This window comes from Hyalella azteca, unplaced genomic scaffold (assembly GCF_000764305.2).
Source record: "Hyalella azteca isolate HAZT.00-mixed unplaced genomic scaffold, Hazt_2.0.2 contig11282, whole genome shotgun sequence".
Taxonomy (NCBI): Eukaryota; Metazoa; Arthropoda; class Malacostraca; order Amphipoda; family Hyalellidae; genus Hyalella; species Hyalella azteca.
The window spans coordinates 44,114-65,119 of NW_025941283.1; the positions used below are offsets into that span (position 1 = coordinate 44,114).

A 21,006-nucleotide genomic window follows, 5' to 3' on the forward strand; every position below is an offset into this window, starting at 1 on the left:
CTATTTTCCATGATAAAATGCTCTGGGAACGAAAAATATCTCGTTTCTCTTTGCCAGTGAAACATTGAAGCCCGGCGTCATGTCGACAAAATTGAAGAAAGTTGAACTGCTGACGTTTTTAAATTAAACCTGGGAACAGGAAACTTATCCTGACACGACCATTTTATTTTCAACGATTGTCAGAAAATGACCCTTGAAATAATTATAATGTTGTTCGTCCTGCTTCATACAAATAACTTAACTTTTCCATCAAAACCAGTCACATGTGATTGTTGGACAAAAAGCTTTCATCTCTGCTCTATAAAATGTATCATTATAATACAATAAATATTTCCTTCAAATTACAGTATTTGATCGAACAATGCAAAGAAAATATGATTAGGAAATAAAGAACCGTCATTTCTTGTGAATGTTTTTTTGTCTGCGTCAGATCACATTAGCTGAAGTACCTGCCTAGCTAAGTCATTTATATTTATCGAAACCAAAGTTCGCACGTATGGATCGGTGTACATTGTCTGGGAGCGGCGTCTCGTAATTGTACTGAATGTTGCTATGAATTTCAGAATCTAAATTCAATGAACGATTAACTCGACGGGTTCTGAAGTTTAACCTGTACAACTGCTGACTTCATAAATCTTCATTTTACAAGTCATTGCAGCACAAGCTACTTTCCAGGGAACTGACATCCAAAAGGGAGACCCTACGAAATTTAACCTATTTAAGGTTCCCGAAAGTGAAGCACGGATTGAGCATTCAGTTTCGATCATCGACGCCTTTGCCATCTGCCATCATGCCGGACGTTTGACTGAAGCATCCAAGAAAATTACGACTCGCACGCATCAGAATAAACTCAATGTTGTTAATGAAAAATTTATTTTAAAAAGTTTGTTATTGACAATCGTCCTGAATTTTTTCTAAACCTGCTAAGCTAAGCTTACCATCATTTATATGACGCCAAATCATATAAAATTTTCTTATCTTTTTATATGTCCCTAACCCGTGACACCCTTTTACTGAGAGACTTAGCTAAAAATAAATACCTAATCATTTGAAGGCAAGATGAGGGCAAGGTTGTTGTTAAAGTCGCAACAGCAGTAGCCTTAATTAAAGCACTCATCGCAGACGCTTCGAAATTTAGTGAAATTTCAGACCCAATTGCTGAAACTATTTCGATAATCGACAAAATAGATAGCTTCTTACAAAAACTGAAAAATTATTTTGGGCTTTCATTTGAAACTTCCTTTAAACTTTTTGGCTCTGGCTCATGCCCTGTTGTTTTGAAAGACTTGCCCAAAATTCATAAAACAGATTTAGTTTGAACTTTCAATTCCACCCAGTTTTTGCTGCATACAACAGTGCGAGTTTAAAACTTACTGAATTTCTCCGATTTTGAACTGTCTTACGACTAATCAGTTATTTCCTGTAGAAAATATTTATGTGTTGGTAGACCGTTTTAAGAATTTCACTGATGTTCAGGACCATTCTTTGCCTTCATTTGATGTGTAAAATTCATTTAATAATATACATCAGTAGTTACATAACCGAGCGCATGGCGCCATTTTCCATAAACAGCTTAAATCATAGGTCACCACAATCATTTACCCTCAAATCTTACCCAACAAAATTAACCAATTACCTTCAATATTATTACGAACAATTACCCCCGAACCTGCATAAACAGGATACCAGTCTCATTAGCGATGCACTTTTTGAAGCAATGTGAGTTATCCTGGCCCAGTTTAACCCTGTAAAAGTGCATAGTAGAGCTGAGTTCGCTCTCTGTTCGTGCTGTGGGTAAGAAAACGTGTAACTTTTTGGACAATATGACCAATTTATTTGCCTGAGTGTGCCGTGTTCGCGCCGGTCGGTGTTGTATTTAAGCCTAGGAAGACAAACCGCCAGCCACTGCCTGACTCTGACACTGTAAATGAGACGCTGATTCACGCGTTTCAGTAATTAAGGACATTTGCCTGTAAAAAATATATTTTAAATCTTCCACGTATTGGAAACTTAGTCGATTCTCGCACGGATTTGAAATAAAAAAATTTACTTTCTTTTTCATTGAAGGTAAATTATCAAATTGCCGGGCAAATAAACTTGCACCAGACATTTTTTTCTCCATAACATGCGAGATGAGCTTTTTTCATACAATTAATTGTTATGGTAGATGCAGCGTCTCGAGCTGACCAATTAAACAACTCTTGCTTGCCAAAGTTTCATCAAGCATAACAACATGCAAGATCTTTCTGATTAATCAAATTGATTCAGTAATGTATATGAATTCACATAATTTTTCACACAATATTTAACTTTTTAAGTTCTCTTCGTCGTTCTACACACGCAGGTTTACGGCTTCTGGTATGTTGTGGGTAGCCGCCGGGGGTGTCGACGTGTGTGTTGCAGTCACGTCCACATTAATATTTAAACCTAAACTAAAAATACAACTATGCAAAGTTTACAACCCAAGCTATGCCTAAATATAGACACAATAATTAAAGTGGAAGCACCGAACATCAAGATGTCATGTCTGGAAATCAATTATGAATGGGCCGAGAAAGAGAATTGTTGGTCTGTCAACCCAGAAACTTGGTTTATTGAAGAAGAGAAACGAGTTTTTGAGTTGTGGTGGAGAGAAGTAATTTGTTTACCTGAGACAGCCTGGACCTGAGCCTTATTGGTCGTAGGCTCTTCTTCGCCGTCGCTCAGTCAATAGAAAGCATTTTTTCTAGTATTTTTGTCGGGTGTTCATCTCATTTTGGAAGGATCCCCGGGCAAAGCAGGGCCAGGTGTTCTTAAGCTCTCTTTTTAATGCACACAATCGCACTGGCCTTCCAAATGATGCTTTTAAAGGTCAAAAGCTTATATAAGAAGCACTTAAAGTTCGGATCTTCGAGATAACTTTCGAAACTTTCAGGAGTGCTTTGGCACTCAAATAATTACCATATCACCATTACCATATCCTTGAGACGAAACAGGGGAAACGAAACCGGTGCTAAAACCTAACCAAAGTCCAGGAGTCAATATCGTGTGCCTCTGAGGGACATTTTGATATTAAATTTTTATCTAAACAAAATCTTTAACATTTCGTCTCCAAAACTAACTCAGAAGATATTTTAACAAAAAACGGCTCAAGAAAACTGAACTTTTCATCCTTTTTTTCGCTTTATCCTCTTGTTGTAATAGAATGGTAGAAAGTGTTTTTTTACGGATGCAAATCAGAAAATCATTCAAAATCTGTCACACAAGTAATGGCCGCAAAATTGTGTGCAAACGTGCCGATCTCATTTCATTAATGTATGTCTTTGAAATTCGCAACAGACTCCAGCGAGCAAACCGCGCATCGCCGGAGCGAAGTCCAGGGCCCATACTTTCAAAAAAGTTAAGAGATCGTAAGTTCATCAGACAATCATTGACGGCCTTTCTGGCAAAATCCACCAATCATAGACAAGAAAATAGAGCGTAAGTACTTACGTTCACTTAGCGAATTTTGAAAGTATGGCCCCAGAGCGATAACGCTGCCCACGACGCCCGCCCCCTCGCGCGGTGACAGCTCAAGAAAAATTTAAAGGGCTCTTGGTCTCATTTTTTTCTGATATCAGCTGACCTTTTAGGAGATCAGCTGACCGTGAAGGCTGAGTCGGCTCGAGCTGACCACTAAGGAACATTCTTATAGCTTTGCATGTGGTCTTCCATGCTAACTCAAGGGACTTGGGTAAATTATCTCTAGCTAAAGTTCGCAAACAAAAAGTTATTTAAAAAGCAAGGCAGCCTATTTGGGCTGAGGAAGAAAGAAATGTTAAAATATTCCCAATAGCTTTGTAGGACGGTTTTTCTAAGGCATAACAAATTTGTTGAAACTTTGAACTTATATCCGTTGTTAACATACAGTAGCTCTACTTCTGCTTAGAAGGCTCTCGATTGTACAGATCTTGAGGGCAATTTTTTCAATTTCTCAATAGCGATCTGCCTAATACATTTTATGCGCACTTCTTATTGCTTTCTGATAAATCTTTACCCAAGTTATAATATTTTTGAGGATCTGACTGTTTCATATTTTCTAGTGAGACTAAAAGAAAAATCCTCTGTAAGATGCATATACCGTGAACTCCTATCATCCTCCGCGCAAAACATAAGCAACAGTTCACTGGAGCTGCAAGTTCAATTTTTTTCAACAATTAAGTTATGTTCAATATGTTATGTTCAATGAGTTATCTTCAATAAGTTACGTGATGACACAAAGCATGATAAGTTACTTCAAATGTGACTCGCCTGCTAAGCTGAAATAAAGGGACACAAACGTTTGCCGCGATCTGGCCGGCTCTTTCCAGTTACAAAAGCCAAAACTGAACCAGCGTCTTGAGAAAAAAAAGGGGGTGTGTGGTATGTTGGATGCTCTGAAAATAAAGACAATTGGGAATGCAATAAAAGATATTTCCATCGTTTCGAGGGTGCCAGGTTTTATTTTATGATAAATTTTTTCATTGACATCTATTCCAAGATTTTTTTGCCGATCGAATATGCTTTTTATCTCAATATTAATATTGAAGGCATTGTGCTCTTTTTAAGAACATCGATATGTTGTTCTTCGTTAAAGATAAGTATAAAGTAAAATCATTCATTCCATTTTGTTTCATGTTTTTGAAATTTTGAAGCTCACAGCAAACAACAGGATAGGCATTACTCATGTTACCCTTTCACCCCACAACCTTAAACCTTTTTCGCGTCTGACAAGAAAAATTGCTCCGAGAAAGGCGCTTATCATCTCAATGATGGACCGCCTTGAGCCGGCCGCATACAACCAGCATAACAGGGACAACACATGCCGCAACAGTCCCTTTTCACACATTTAATTTCATATTATTACACACAACATTAACTATTCAATACATACAACTATAAAGGAATATAAAACACAAAAACAATCACTCACAAACGCGCGCTCTCTGTACTATCAGAGCATCAACACATCAACAATACCTCCCATTACTCTATCATATCCTCGTATAGAAATTTAATTTTCACACACACTACATCTTCCACAAGTTATCAGCCTCAAATAGCCATCTTTTTCCGAGCAATCTACATCTAATCAGTTACTCCTCAAACACCCCACACATTACCATCATATCATGTTCCACAATATTCTGCAGTAAAGAAAATATATTCACATTACACGCAGTATTGTCTTTTAGTAAAGAGCACACCTGTTCTTCACAAAAAAACCTTCATTGAAAGGCACAACGCATTTCGCTCTTACTACACAAATTAACACACTCACCAGCACAAGCTCATGTCTAATTTTCCTATTTTACGTCATAAACTAAACCTTCATTCAACCAAATAGATTACCCTTCAAACTCACAACTCGGCTCCATATCTCATAACCTGACCTTGAGCAATTTGCCGAATTCAAGCAATTCGGCTTAAGCACCATAACCTGACCTTCTTACCTAAATTAAAAAAATTACATTCTCATAATTTACCACTATATCACTAAAAACTATATACTCTTTTCCCATTACCTCAAAATGTACTTCACTTTCCCTAATTGAGCTACCCTAAATTAAACTTATTAATCAATTATTTCCTTCATTCATACCCATAATAACTATCCAGCCTTACCTAGAGTTGCCTAGCCTAAGCTAAATTAATCAAACTTTGCCTAACCTGACCTAACCTTACCTTACCCGACCTGACCTTACCTAACCTGACCTAACCTACCCTGACCTAACCTACCCTGACCTAACCTAACCTGACCTAACCTTACATGACCTTACCTAATCTAACCTTACATGACCTTACCTAACCTAACCTTACATGACCTTGCCTAACCTTACCTACGCTTATAAAAATAACTAAATTCAACTTTACCTAAATTTTCCTGACCTTTTACCTCAACATACCTACCTAACCTAACAAATTCCATTTCACCTTATATATAGCCGTGATAGACCAAAAGCCTACCCTTATTTGAATTAGAATACACATATTTACCCTTAACACGTTGACTACGATTGCTTCATCTTGTACTATTATTTCATTTTTAGTACCGTTTTTAAACAGTTTTGCCAGACGGTCATTTTTTCCGGACAAATTCCGTGATTTAGTTTTTTCAATTGCGTTGGCCGGCTAAAATTTATGATAGGGGTACTTCCTAATTAAATTTTAAATACTGCAAAAGGAAAATGAATGGAATTTTTACAGCAGAAGCTACAAATAAACTAGTATATATTGAGTTATCGGCCTTTTTTTGGCCTTTTTTGTTCTCGGATTCGTGGTACGCATATGTACCACTTCGTAGTCAACGTGTTAAAGAAGTGCTTTGGCAACTTAAGTGACATTCGCTTTCCTGCTAAAAAACAATTAATCAAACAAGAGAAACCAAATCACAAGTTGTTTAAAGTCTCTAATTACTGTTTGCAAAAATGAATATTTGCCGCGTACGTGACCATGACTTATTAGTTTGTTACGCATTAGGTAAAAGAACAGTCATACATAAAACTTCATTAAATGATCCGTCGTCAGAAATGAACAAAAAAAAAAACATATAACTAAAGACTCTACCTAGATTTGCATAAAAAATCCATGGAATTCTGAATCACATCCCAATTCCATTACATACAACCCCTCTAATATTCAAATTATAAATTTGACTGGAAAATTTGCCAATTGAACAAAAATTGAAATTGAAAAACTCTCATTGATACCTTCATGTCAGAAAGTATCTTTTCTTCACCCGCAATAACAGAAATCTGATGCAGACTTCAAGCTAAAATCCTCCATTTTGGTTATTTATTCTTTATTTAATTCAATTCAATACCAAACCAAAAAGACTCGACAAAAATAACCGCATTTTAGTGACGCAATGCCAACTACAGATTTATAGTTCTAACGATGTAAATTAAGTGAATAAATTTCTCCTTTTCTATCATATAATGCGCATAGAATCAATGAGGATACGTAAAAATAACTTTATTCTATTTAACATATACCCAGCTGGGTAAATTGCTCAAATTAGGCTGAATTATTAAATAACATCCAGATTTAAACCTTCGAGTCGTACACATGTACCTGATCACAACGTAACACGCGATCCTTTATTCAATCTCAGATATAATAACAATTCAAATTCAAATCAAATAACACGAAAAATTACTTGCAATTTGATACCCCTTCAATCTATGATAAAAATAATTTTCCTCTTTCCTTCTCTTCAACTTCTGATTATTTGAGAATTATCTATTACCTAAATCGATTACAAAGTGATTCATTGACTAACAACTAAAATACTTCTTCAAGCTGCTAACGAACTAAGTTTTACTCATCTACGCGAATCAAAAATAAATACTATAAATTTCAAAAATTGGTTCATAAAATTGAAAAATTTTAACGCACCCTTCATAATTTGCAGTCCTCTCAGTCGCATTCAACATTATTTATCCAAATTTTTGCTTGATCACATTTAATTTTAGATATCTTTGCTAACAACAGACAAAACTTTTCAGCAATCAGGAAGTAACTCATTAAAGTTCATGATTAAAAATTAAACGTAAGAAATTCACTAAATGTTACAGAACATGAATCAGAATACGATAAAAAATTTTTCAGTTCACAAATATGTATCTGCGAAGAACCAACAGAATCGCAAGCTTATATTAGCCTTGCATTTCATTCAACCAGCATTCTGAAACCTTTTCTTGTGCACGTAACACCTTAGTTCCCACACCGCAGTGCAGTTCCACTTGTGCCGTAAAGCAAATCCGCTCAGTGATCTTGTTAGTTCCGCTGAAGTCAGTTCCGTAGTGCAAATCTGCTGTGTTCGTTTTTGTTCTGCTGCAAATCCTTAGTGCAGTTCAGCTCGTTCCGTTTTGCAGTTCCCCTCTCTGTTCCTGTTAGTTCCGCTGGAGTTCAGTAGTGCTGTTCCACGTATTGCGAAGTACTGTTTCGCTCAGTTTATCTTCGATCCGCTGCAGTTCCTTGATGCAGTTCAGCTCGTTCCGTAGTGCAGGTACCCTCACTGTTCGTGTTCGTTCCGCTGCAGTTCAGTAGTGCTGTTCCACGTATTCCGAAGTACTGTTTCGCTCAGTGTTTATCTTCGATCCGTTGCAGTTCCTTGATGCAGTTCAGCTCGTTCCGTAGTGCAGGTACCCTCACTGTTCGTGTTCGTTCCGCTGCAGTTCAGTAGTGCTGTTCCACGTATTCCGAAGTGCTGTTTCGCATCTTCGATCCGCTGCAGTTCCTTGATGCAGTTCAGCTCGTTCTGTAGTGCAGGTACCCTCACTGTTCGTGTTCGTTCCGCTGCATTTCCGTACTGCACTTCCGCTTGTTTCGAGCAGTCTTCCTGGCACGAGGCAACTAAATTTCGGTGAGTACTCCAAAGTTTTCAATTCGTTTGCTTTATAAAAGCTTAGTGATAGCGGCTTCAGCGCCGACGAGCTTTATGATAGCGACTTTGACGCAGACGAGCTTAATAATAGCTACTTTCGCGCAGACCAGCTTGAAGGTAGCGACTTTCGCGCAGACGAGCTTCAAGATAGCGACTTTCACGCAGACGAGCTTGATGGTAGCGACTTTGGCCCAGACGAGCTTGATGGTAGCGACTTTGGCCCAGACGAGCTTGATGGTAGCGGCTTTTGCGCAGACGAGCTTGATGGTAACGACATTGGCGCAGACGAGCTTGATGGTAGCGACTTTGGCCCAGACGAGCTCAGTGTAGTTCCATTAAATAATGATTGATAATAAATTTATATCAATTAATGTTCTCAATGAAACCCGAAATTCATACCTATTACACGAAGACATTCTGCGTCCTAATTACCGAAGTCACAAAGTTCCCCAGCACATGTTCTTAAAATGAATGTCTCATAATTTTATAATCTTCGTTCCTAGGCTGAACCTGCCATGTGGATTAAGTCCCCACCTACCAATTCATCTCTGACGTTCACTGACGTAAACGTTCCGCTGACGCTATCGTTCCGTTCATTACAGTAAGTGCCTGTCGTATCAAAAACTTATTCTACTAATTTAAATTGTTAAGTTTTTATTTATACTCGTACCTTAAGGTTTATTTTTTATCATGTTTTATATACCCATTACTTTGTATACCACTTATAAATTTTATTAAAGCCATTAAAAGCGCACAGATCACATCAAACTTCCCCTACTAAGTAATCTCATTGCGTGTATCATGAAGTCTTATTTGTTCCTAAATTTATAATGTCTTGGAAATACGATGAATCTTAGAAGCGTTTCATTAGAATCTCCAAATCTTGAGAATTTCTCTTCCTGCAAGCATCATCAGCTCTTGAATTTATCAATTTTAACGTAATTACATACTGCATCAATAACGGAATCACCACTTTTAATCCACCCAGCCAACGTAATTCAAAGCTCGTTTGAAATACCGTATTTCAACCACATATAGTAACACTACAAATTCGAACGAATAAAATCTCGACGAAATTCCAAAATTATTATTCAATAAATAATTTTAGCTTATCACTTCATACATGTAAAACTAGGAAATTTAATCACGGGCCAAATTCAATCAACACGATTCAGCCCAGTTCAACAGCTTGAGCTTCAACGAATCTAAAGTTAACATCGCTAGAGAAATACTACCCGTTCATTTACACGAGTCTATTATTTAATCTTGCAAAATATATTTCAGATGATCAACGAGTACGTGCAAATGTCCAAAATGGACCAAGCTGTGGCCTACGCATTTAGGCCAGAAGTAACTCAAGCTAACTTGCCCATGCTAATGAGCAATGATCCTCCCCTAGAGGACTATCGTGTAATGGCCCTAGTCCTCTCTGTGAAAAATCCACGAGACAAAACGAAAACTATCAAGTATTCTGGGAAGGATACGGCAGTCTCCTATCACCGACTCTGCCTATGCCGGTAACTCTACTATGAAAATCATTACACTGTATTTAAAATCTATGCGCCTTCATACATTTAAAAAATTCCTAACTGAATGTTACTTACTTAAGACGAAACTAAGACTGTACCCCAGCACAACCTGCTACTTAATATGCATTTCCTCGAATTGCATGACCTAAATTGTTTAAAGTTTACTAAAGTAAAGTAAACAATCTCTCATTACAGCGATCTCGACTCGGGGGAAGAATTCTACTTCCTCACAACCAACCCCACGCAAACAGCATCAATTTTCCCACTTTTCCGGCAGTCACAGCTCCATGGGGCATTTATCGCTCTTCTCGAGCCAATATACAAACAAAATAAAATTTTAGAAATTCCCTTGCTGACTCTTAAAGAAGCAATCTCCCCTGCCACCATCAACCTGGCCAAAATTCTACTCAACGACATTATCCCCGACCCAGGATCCAACCTCATTACAACATTCCTGTTCGCAACCATACAACTATCTTTAGTTCAGTGCAAATTCCTATCAGGCTGTCCAGCCCCATTTTGTGATGGCTACCATGGGGCCGAAATCCTATGCCCTGCGCCTCAGGCGCAATCAAGCGGTAGTCTTCAAATGGCCCTATCATGTCTGGTATCAGTACCAAATACACCTCTCAAGCTTGTCAGCCATATCAGCGCCTCCTTGGCTAAATATTTCATAGCTCACAATTCGCTAACAGTAAGTAAAACATTACTTCTTTATTTTCTTAAATATCAATAATCGCACCTAACGTACACAGTAACACTAAATTCAATTAGTAGCATTGTAACATCAGTAGCATTGTAACATCAGTAGCATTGTTACAACTTTAATATTAACTACTATACCTACTACATTCATTTTTAATTATATTTGCAGAAGAGGAACCTGGATATTCCTCTCTTGAAAGTGTCTATCAGACAAACCGTGCAATACTACGCCGAGCGCAACGTGCGCTGGTTAATAGGCGGATGGTATAAGAGAAATGTGGAACGAGGAACGACCAAGCTCCACATTTCAACCATCCGACCTGAGACCGTGCTTCCTGAGGCGCCTTTGTTCTCCACTGAAGTACCAGAGCCTGCCAACATTGAGGCTGGACCCGTCGAACGGCGACAACGAGCTCGTCGCTTCGAAGACGAAAACGTTCCAGGGTAAGACAGGGTCGGGTCCTTTGAACTAACCGACTAAAGATTTATAAAATATCTCGTCCAATATTTAGCTCTAACAATGTATGAACTTTCTTGCATTTAGAAGATTTAGAACATGCTCATTGTCACTCATTATGTTAAAGTGTTTCATATGGTTTCTATAACAGACCCGCACCACCTCACGTCGAGCCTCCGGCACGGGCACCTCCTGCTCCTCGAAGGCAGCGTGCAGCAGATGACGCTCCAGCTCAGGAGCAAGGCCAAGAAGCCGCGGGGAAACGCCCAAGAGGCGAATGACCACGAAAAAGGTACCAATAAAATCTTTTATTAATATAATTTATAATGATTGAATAACAATTTATCATTATCTGTGAATTACCATAAAACTCTTCCAAATATTAGCTATTTAGCTATTTTTTTTGTATTTTTTAGCTTAGTCTTCAGTATCAGTGTTCAAATGAACATTCTTTTCCATCTCGTCGACATGTCACTGACGAACTGAACAACCGTTTCCCAATTATCTAAATTGAAAAGCATGTTCAATAATTTATGCACAAAATTAGTGTTTAAAAATCCTGTTTGGTAAATAATGAACCTCTAGTTAACTGTCAGTTTCTTTACATTGCAGCCAAGATAGTTTTCAGGAACCAAGTCGACACAATCGGGGTTGACCAGCGTCTTAACTTGGCGGCACACCTGTATCCCTAACTACCCAGCCCAGCATCATGCTGGCATGCAAGATGTGCATAAAAGTATGCATAATTAAATTACAGCGTTTAACTATTGTTATAAATCTATCCCCTCTTATCAGCGTTCTCGACACTGAAATTCAAAGCTCTACTACAATCGACCGTAATTATCCATCCTGAAATGTCTCTTGCGTCGCGAAAAGGCATGTATCTGTAATGATAATCTACATCGTTTGAAATGAACGAAACACGACGATACTGTCTACTACATACATTTCATTTCGCACTGAAACGTTTGAAAATAGATGATAGAATGCAGGGTTTAATTTAATTTGAATTAACTTGTCCAAATTAGAACGATAGCGTACTTGAACCAACACATTATTTCGTTTTTAACTAAAAAGATTCGTCTTCTAAACCAGATTCATTGAAAAAACATTTAGACTAGTAGTTTAAATAATGACTATCGATTATCAATATTAGCTTAGATTCGAGCCTAGTGCTCTGAATCATATGTTTGAACTATCACAGAGATCTTTATCTAGCAACTGGTGAAATTAAATAGCGTTCAATTGAAAAGAAAAGAACGAACTTGTTCAAGTTCAAATTTAAACTGAGAAACTGCATATCGTATAACGACATCGACAAATTCCAGACAACAGCAGCGACTGATGTCAAGACACCACAATTACGTCGGAATTTCGTTAAATTCTCTGAATTTAAGAAGTACGATAATTGCAAATACTTCATGAAAACGCATTGACAAAATGTTAACTTTTCTATGCATATTGAAACTTCTTCCATACGTCTATTAAGAGAAGATTGAACTTACAAAGCCTATGAGGTCTGTGCTATCGACGGCTTTGTAACCTCATAAACGTACAACATTAATCCTAGTTCATGCAACTTTTCAAAAATTACTGAATTATGAAACAAATATAAGGAAGACCAGTTATTAAGACAATGCTGTGCTGCTAATCGACCCGACAACACTTCTCGCTTCGAGTTCGACATATGATCAACCTCCCTGCTGGCTTTGTTGAGGCTCCGAGCATGAACGCATTCAAAACCAGACTAAAGCTATTGCAAAATTGAAGTATACACTAGAATTTCTTGCCGTAAAATACTACGCCGTGAGAACCTCATTGAATTTTTCGGGGTTTTAATCAATAATTTCTGCATTACACTGACGTTGTACCGAAATTTATCAGCCTTTCTCGATTAAACAAATAATCTCAAAAAAACTAGGGAAAGAAATCAATCTTACTAAGAATAATCGTTTAGACATTTGCACTAAGACACCACAAAAATAATAAGTCAATTTATTATGAATTATAATTAGGCAGAAGAGGTAAGTCACACATCCTGCACGTAAATTTCGACACATTCCTTCACTTTTCAATTGTCCATTAACACTATTGTATATAAACCTCTACCTCATCTAAGTAAGAATTTAACAATAACTAATTGCACATGCCTAGGTCACTCATATTTCCACATATTCTCTTGCAATATATTAATACAAATTATCCTATCACATATAAAATTTAAATATAATGAAAACATTGAATCGTCAATCTTGAGTCGAACAAAATTTATTACACATTCTTAAATCAACTCATCCTAATTCATAATTCAGATGTTCATAAAAAATAGCAATAATTCCTACATAGGACACTCATAAGCCAACGTCGATTTGCAACGAGTCCCAATCCATCTATTCATAAAACACGCTATATTAGAAAAATGCAAATAAAATAACGTTACTAATATCAACATAATTTTGCAAATAGATAAATTTTCTATACTACAATACAAAATATTAAACCTATACATACAAATTCTACAATAACCGTCAACCGCTAGTTGGGTCAAATATAGGAAATAAATCATAGAATTTATTGATCAATATTTGCTACCCGGAAAACTCTCAACTGTACATTCTTCAAAACGAAAACAAACAACTATACATATACGTTTGAAATCAGTATAAAACTTATTTCCACTAGTCCCACACACCTACCATGTTAATACAAAATTATGTAGTTAATCAAAAAATTGAAGATATGAACGTTGCGCACTCAAGAAAAGAAATTTAAATCACTTTAAACAATTTCAACACGTTGTGCCAAATCATATCAAATTTGCATAATAGTACAATAACACGATTATTTGGAACACAAAATCTACTTACTTAGTTTAGTGGCCACATGTTTACTATCGCTTCAACTATTAAGCTATCTCGCACCGAAAGTCAAAATGAACATCACCAACGAGGTGGAATGTCTCAATTATAAATCCTCTATTAAGCTACACTCACACATTTCATTAAGAAATAATTTGAAATTTTAGCTATTGAAACATCATTCTAATCACCCCGCTTCACTAAACTCGGTTGATTTAAGTCTAACGCTTCCAACATCAACGCCTTTTAGATATCCTCCAGACATCAGCCATACAGAACAGCAGTTGGGCCGTGCAAACAAGGTGCACCTTAGCAGACGCCGGTCTGGTAACCATCCCTCATACTCATTCAAACACCGCCTGTACTTGAACCCATGCCTCCTCCGCCTGTGCTCCTCCTACGTAGCTGGCAGCACCTACACATTAAAACCAACGCACATCTGTGGTCCGAGCAGGCTCGGGTTGCGGTTTTCCTGCGCAGCGCGGGCTTCCTGGCGTGACCGGGGCTCGGAGAACATGCCCACCAGTCCATGAAGATCTCATTTGCACGTAGTAGCACAGCCTGCCTAAAATTGCATTGTTAAGCTTCAAAACATGAAATAATCATTTCATTACACATGATGAGTCGAGCCATATTTCGACTCTCTAATACGACGCAATTTATACAAACTTCTTAAACCAAGAAAAACCACTCGTGTTTTCTTATACACGAATTCAACAGATAAAGACATCTATTCACATTCAAAAAATCTCACAAATATTTATAGAAACAAATTACTTGCATTCAAACATATTTAATAATTATAAAGCATTCAAGGTTCATACGTAACTTTAATTCTGTAATACATCTAAAAATTATTTGATGCATTCGAAAAACTCAAGATTTCAAAAACAATTTTCAATATATTAGAAATCACAAATCTCACCTCGACACATATGATCATGGCAAGTGACGCCCAATCCGAATAAACACCAGTGAGCAGTGACACATGCCCAGAAGCGAGGTACATGTGCGATCCTATCCCATACTGGCATATGTAATGCTTCCTGCCACTCGCCACTGGTACAGAATACACGCACACATCCTGAAACAAAAAGTTATAAGAATTAGATTACACACCACCGTACCACGATCCAGAACGATGAAATACAGCCGCACGCTCTGAAAAACAACTAATCATTATAAGAATATTTATAACTAAAAATCCTTGAACTACTAATTAAATAAGTACCTCAAATACATATAACCTACCGAATATTCATTAAATAAAGCCAATGGTTACACTCAAACTTCATAACAAGAATTATTAATAATATTTTCTATAGAATTGAGAGAAAATGAAGCTAAATAAAAAACATCTTTAAATCTACCAATCATATTCATATGATTGGTAGATCCCCCTCCAAGATCCCCCAGGTAACATACCCAGAGTGTTTAGGGACACACACCCAAGGCCATGCTGAAAGCACCACCTTTTGACAGCGACTATGCGCCGTCCACTAGCGACACCGAGACTTTAACTGAACTTCCCGGGGCTCGAACCCACGCCTAGCTCCTCCATCTCGGTGCCGCTCTACCGTCGTCACTGCGCATACAGCGGCCCTATAACCACTGCGCTACAGTGACGCACTAAAAAAAAAAAAAAACCGTAAACCGACTCGTGACAAATCTCTCTCCAACACTCTGCCTGTGTACTATGTGAGACGAGAGCGAACTGCAACCGGTGCGCGGCTGTGTCGGACAGACCGATATGAGAACTTAAAAAGCACTCGCCGCTCACGATCTTCCACTGCTTTCACAGCTGGCTCAGGTACGACTACACCATGTTCAACTGCTGTTGACATGGAACCCTTATCCACCTCACAGCCCCAGGTTACTCACTGAGGTATTAGCTACTACCACCAAGATCTGCATTACCGGCGGCTCCAGTCGGACTCACGTCACGACCTTCAACGCTCACCGGTACGCCACCCTATTCGTCGGGGCTTTGAGGCTTAAGAGGTTTTTGGCAATGCTTTGAAGCCTTTTCTGCCACCGACGGTCATGCATCGGGAGAGAGCTTTAGTGCCATCCATTTTCAGGGTTGCTCGCTTCGGCAGGATTAGTTGTTACACACTACTTAGCGGATGTCAACTTCCATGACCACCGTCCTGCTGTCTTCAGCCAGCAGCACCCTTCCAATGGGATCAAGAGAAGAGCTGTCTTTAGGCCCCTTAGCATGACGTGAGGTTCATCCCTCATTATCAGTCCTGCTTACCAGAACAGACCCACTGAATCTGCCAATTCTGGTCAAGCGACGCACACACCTTAGCAACCTTGATCACCGCACGCACGAGTACGAAACGGCAACACAGGATCGAAAGAGAGCGAGGTCAAGCTTGCACTCGGGGAGACGGGACTCGCACACATGAAACGAGAAGCTCCCGGCAATAAGCACGACCATGCCGGGGCACTCGAACATTTAAAGTTTGAGAATAGTGCGAGGTGTTTTGCATCCCCGCCCCGTCGTGCGTGGTCTGAACGGACCCGTGAGAGCCCGCAAAGACCACAGCCCATTAGCTCTAATCATTCTCTTTACCATTCGAAACTGTATCACCACAGCCTATCGCCACTCGTTTGCACATGTGAGCAAAAGGGTGAGGCCGCCCACCAGAGCAAGTAACTTGCAGCAGATCAGCTATCCTGAGAGAAACTTCGGGTGGAACCAGCTACTAGATAGTTCGATTGGTCTTTCGCCCCTATGCCCAACTGACGCCATGGATTTGCACGTCACAACGGCTACGGGCCTCCACCCCAGTTTCCTGGGGCTTCACCCTCGCCAGGCATAGTTCACTATCTTTCGGGTCATAGCATATGTGCTCCGCGGTGCTCACCGTCCAGCCAACAACACCCGTGAAGGAGAAGCTTGCCGAACCAAAACAATCGTGAGCCCGGAGCTTCCGCCTGCCCTACAATGAGGAGACAGGATCAGCTCGGTACTAGCAACCAGTGTGACTCTCAGAGAAAGACACAGCATGGCTGACGGCGCAGCAAAGCGCCGCCACACCTTTGCTTTCACTTCGCCCTCGGGTTTTGTGAGACCCTTAGACTTGCACACATGCTATACTCCTTGGCCCGTGTTTCGAGACGTGACCGATGGTCGCCAGAACATCACCAATCAGACAGAAGACGTGGTCTTGGGGTAAGCTTGTTAGCTCTCATGCTAAGCTCAAACGTCCGACAAGATCGAGACAAATCGTACCCACATCCGCATCCAGTCTCCAAGGTTCGTAGCCTCTGCAGAATCAGAACCATGTAGGTAAGGGAAATCGGCAAGCTCGATCCCTTTTCGGAACAAGGATTGGCTCTGAGAGTCGAGTGTGAGCCGACGCCCTGCAGTTTGATCACGCGCACCAATGCCTGGCGATTGTTTCAAGTCAGGCGGTGTTTGCGTGTGTGGGCGTGCTGCTGTCGGACCTTGCTGTCCAAGCGCCGGAGGTCAAGTGCGCGTTGGTTGCGTGTGTGTGGAAGCTCGTGTGGTTTTGGTTGGAATCGTTCTCGTAGTGGTCCTCGCTTCTAACGGGGCGGTTCCCAACGAGCGTTCCCTCCTGGCTCGCGGTGTCTTCTCGCACATTGCGCTGCGCGTACAATTGCAGTGCCTCTGTGCGTGGCGTCCACCGCTCATCTTGAGATATTCTCTCAGGCTCTGAGTAGGGCGACCAGTAGCCTAGGGCTTTGTACGGCTGGCGGCTGACTCAGAACTGTCATTGACTCTGGGAATCCGACTGTCTAATTAAAACAAAGCGTCGCGACGGCCCCTGTTGGGTGTTGACGCGACGTGATTTCTGCCCAGTGCTCTGAATGTCAAAGTGAAGAAATTCATCGAAGCGCGGGTTAACGGCGGGTGTAACTATGACTTCGAGGCTTCGAGAGGTTCGCCCAGCACGAGACCGCCAGAGGAGCGATGCAAGGCCACAAAGCCGGTGAACAAAGCACATGAACAGTCTCGCCTGCTTCGGGTTGAGCAACACTTAGTAGGCGTTACTCTCCCCAACTAGCCTTCCACAAGCATTTCGGGCAGTACCGACCGTGGTCAATACTACCATGCCACCGGTTGCCTTCCAGCGCCATCGGCTTGTACTCTGAGCGGTTTCACGGTCTTTTGACTCTCTCTCCAGAGTTCTTTTCAACTTTCCCTTACGGTACTTGTTCACTATCGGTCCTGTGGATATATTTAGCCTTAGATCGAGTTTACGACCTGCTTAGCGCTGCATGTGCAAGCAACGCGACTCACAGGGAGAAAGGCCTGACCCTCGCACAGCAAATCGCACGCGTCCACACGGGACTGTCACCCTCCACGGCGCCACAATCCCTCCTTTCGTCGGGAACGCCACTCGTGGCAGGACTTAGCGATCGCGTGGCTGTGGGGTTTTAAAACGACCTCTCCCTTAACGCAACATTCCGCCGCAGGCTGTTAGGCCCGGGAGGTTCTGCGCTGGGCTCATCCCTGTTCAGTCGCCCTTACTGAGGGAATCCCTGTTGGTTTCTTTTCCACCGCTTACTGATATGCTTAAGTCAGGCGGGTAATCGCTCCTAAGTCGAGGTGGTGTTTTTGAAATGCATGTCTGTGTGCCATCACAAAGAGTTTATACACAAAACGCATCAAAGGCTGTGTGGGCATAAGGCGCATATGCACGATGAAGACATGTGTTACACTGCTCGGAGAGAGCGAACAACACGGTAAGTCTTTTGGCAATAACTTCCATGTTGCGCTCTCGCCACACCAACGCAGTGATTTCAGCCACATGTCGTTTCATCGCCATGCTTCAAAGAACCTTGCGCGATCAACAACATGGCCAATATCAGCCAACGTTCTGTGTACATCTCTCTCTCTCCCGACACACACACACACGCGCGTGCGCGCGCACTTGCACGCGTGTGAGGGTCGTTTGAGGGACACACAACAAGCTTAAAAACCGGGACCCATGCGCACTTAGTTCCACAGCAGCGTCAACACAAGTCTGGCAGAGGCGCTATCTGCACTCGCACTTGCCATGTGTGTGTGACTGTTTCAAATTGTGGAACCATAGTGCCCTGGTCGCTTGCGAGAGCTTGCCAGCTAGGCATTGACCTTCAATGCCGAGTGTGTGCGCAACACGCAAAAGCCAAGCGCGCGCAACACATCATCACACAGCAGAGGTAACGAGCCAGTTAGGCAGTTGGTGACGGGCACGACTGATGTCGACCCAAATTGCTTCAGAGAGATGTGCTCATGTGTTTCAAAGGTCATTTATATATAGAGGACACACACACGACGCGCTCTCAACACACGACACCGGTCAAATGTGCCATGCACGAGAACGCGCGCGCGCGCCGTTCTATATATGCACAAAATCTCTCGTCATGCCACCACACTCGACTAGGAGTGCCCCGCTCACTAGGATCAGACCGTCTACTCACAGTTCGAGCTTTGCAATAACATGGTGCATAAAAGCCTGCCCGAGGGGAGCGTCACTTCCACCTCACGCCATGCGCTCGGACGATTTCGACGTTTTGCACAAGTCTGGCCACTGGGAGCGGGGCGCATGTGTGTTCGACAAGTGAAAGAGCCTTCCAGGGGACAGCTGGCTGGACTTCTCACACTTTGCTATGGTCTTCATAGCATCCACAGGCCAAGTGATCCACCGCTCAGAGTTGTATGAGGGTTATTGAGAAAGAGGAAAGCGCGCAAGAAGAGAGAGACAGCGTGTGAGAAGAGATTCTGCATTCTCCCAACTCAACACACAAGAATCTCTCAAAATCCGCGTCCTTTTTCTAGCGTCAAAATCGGTCTTATGCACAACAGACCTTTGACGCCGAACGGTTAAGTACTAGAGTTGTGGCCACTTGTTTTGCATCGTCGCACGACCGCCCGGTCACACTGTGCGCCACGATGTTATTGAGAGAGTATGCCACTCTCTCTGTGTAGCTAATACTTGATTCTCTATAGTCATGTCGGCCTTTATGGAACCAAGCGTACACACTGTTTCGAAAGGCGTCACTAAAATGACGAGGCATTTGGCTACCTTGCATTGAAGCCTTTGATTTTTAGAGAGCCAGACTGTTAATGATCCTTCCGCAGGTTCACCTACGGAAACCTTGTTACGACTTTTACTTCCACTAAGTGCACCAGTTTGAACCTCTTTCCGTCAGACCCAGGTGCGCGAGGCACCGGACGCCAGTCCAAGGTTCTCACTGGTACATCCAATCGGTAGTAGCGACGGGCGGTGTGTACAAAGGGCAGGGACTAAGTCACAGCGAGCTCAGTGACTCGCTACTACAAGGCATTCCTTGTTTGTGGGGAAGAATTGCAAGCCCCAGGCCCAAGGACGCCCAATGCACCACGAGTGTGATGCCCGATACACAACTCAGGACTTTGACAGGGTTACCCGCTCCTCTCGGAGCAGGCTAGACCTGCTTAGTCCTTAGTATCCTTAGTATTTGTTTGGGACATAGCAGTCGGAGGCCANCGACGGGCGGTGTGTACAAAGGGCAGGGACTGAGTCACAGCGAGCTCAGTGACTCGCCACTACAAGGCATTCCTTGTTTGTGGGAAAGAATTGCAAGCCCCAGGCCCAAGCACGCCCAATGCACCACGAGTGTGATGCCCGATACACAACTCAGGACTTTGACAGGGTTACCCGCTCCTATCGGAGCAGGCTGGACCTGCTGTGTCCAGCATTGTAGCGCGCGTGCGGCCCATGACATCTGAGGACATCACAGACCTGTTATTGCTCTCATTCTCGTACGACTTCAGAGCCGTCAATCTCTCTAAGAAGAACTTGCACCACACAACCCACTTGCATGGGTGTGAGTCGACGGACTTTGAGGGCCAAAGACACACGCCCAACAACACGCCGCCCCACTGAACGCAACATCCAGGCCCGCAGGAGGAAAAGGCATAACAAGGCCTCGAGCGCGAAAAACCCACAAAGTGAGCCAACACACAACAAGACCAAGCACACCCCCACACCCTAACGGGGACCCCAGAGCACGCCACAGGAGGCTAAGCGCACGCGAACGTGGCAATGAGCAACTCAGCAATTCAAGATC

General features: G+C 41.6%; 1 protein-coding gene across 1 annotated transcript; it reads left to right on the forward strand.

The window, feature by feature from the left end:
- The first annotated feature begins 7,516 nt into the window (after nucleotides 1–7,516).
- LOC108666115 lies at nucleotides 7,517–11,841 on the forward strand. The gene is made up of 7 exons (XM_018152928.2): nucleotides 7,517–8,365; nucleotides 8,890–8,987; nucleotides 9,671–9,903; nucleotides 10,111–10,609; nucleotides 10,790–11,064; nucleotides 11,229–11,369; nucleotides 11,690–11,841. Exons 3-6 carry the CDS (start codon nucleotides 9,671–9,673, stop codon nucleotides 11,356–11,358), a joined length of 1,137 nt encoding a protein of 378 aa, XP_018008417.1. The 5' UTR covers nucleotides 7,517–8,365; nucleotides 8,890–8,987; the 3' UTR covers nucleotides 11,359–11,369; nucleotides 11,690–11,841.
- The last annotated feature ends 9,165 nt before the right edge of the window (nucleotides 11,842–21,006 follow it).

Bases quoted from the DNA above. Each gene is read 5' to 3' on its own strand.
- LOC108666115 (XM_018152928.2), top strand. From the start codon at position 9,671: ATGATCAACGAGTACGTGCAAATGTCCAAAATGGACCAAGCTGTGGCC. The intron at 9,904-10,110 runs GTAACTCTACTA...CTCTCATTACAG, and splicing joins CACCGACTCTGCCTATGCCG to CGATCTCGACTCGGGGGAAG. The intron at 10,610-10,789 runs GTAAGTAAAACA...TTATATTTGCAG, and splicing joins TAGCTCACAATTCGCTAACA to AAGAGGAACCTGGATATTCC.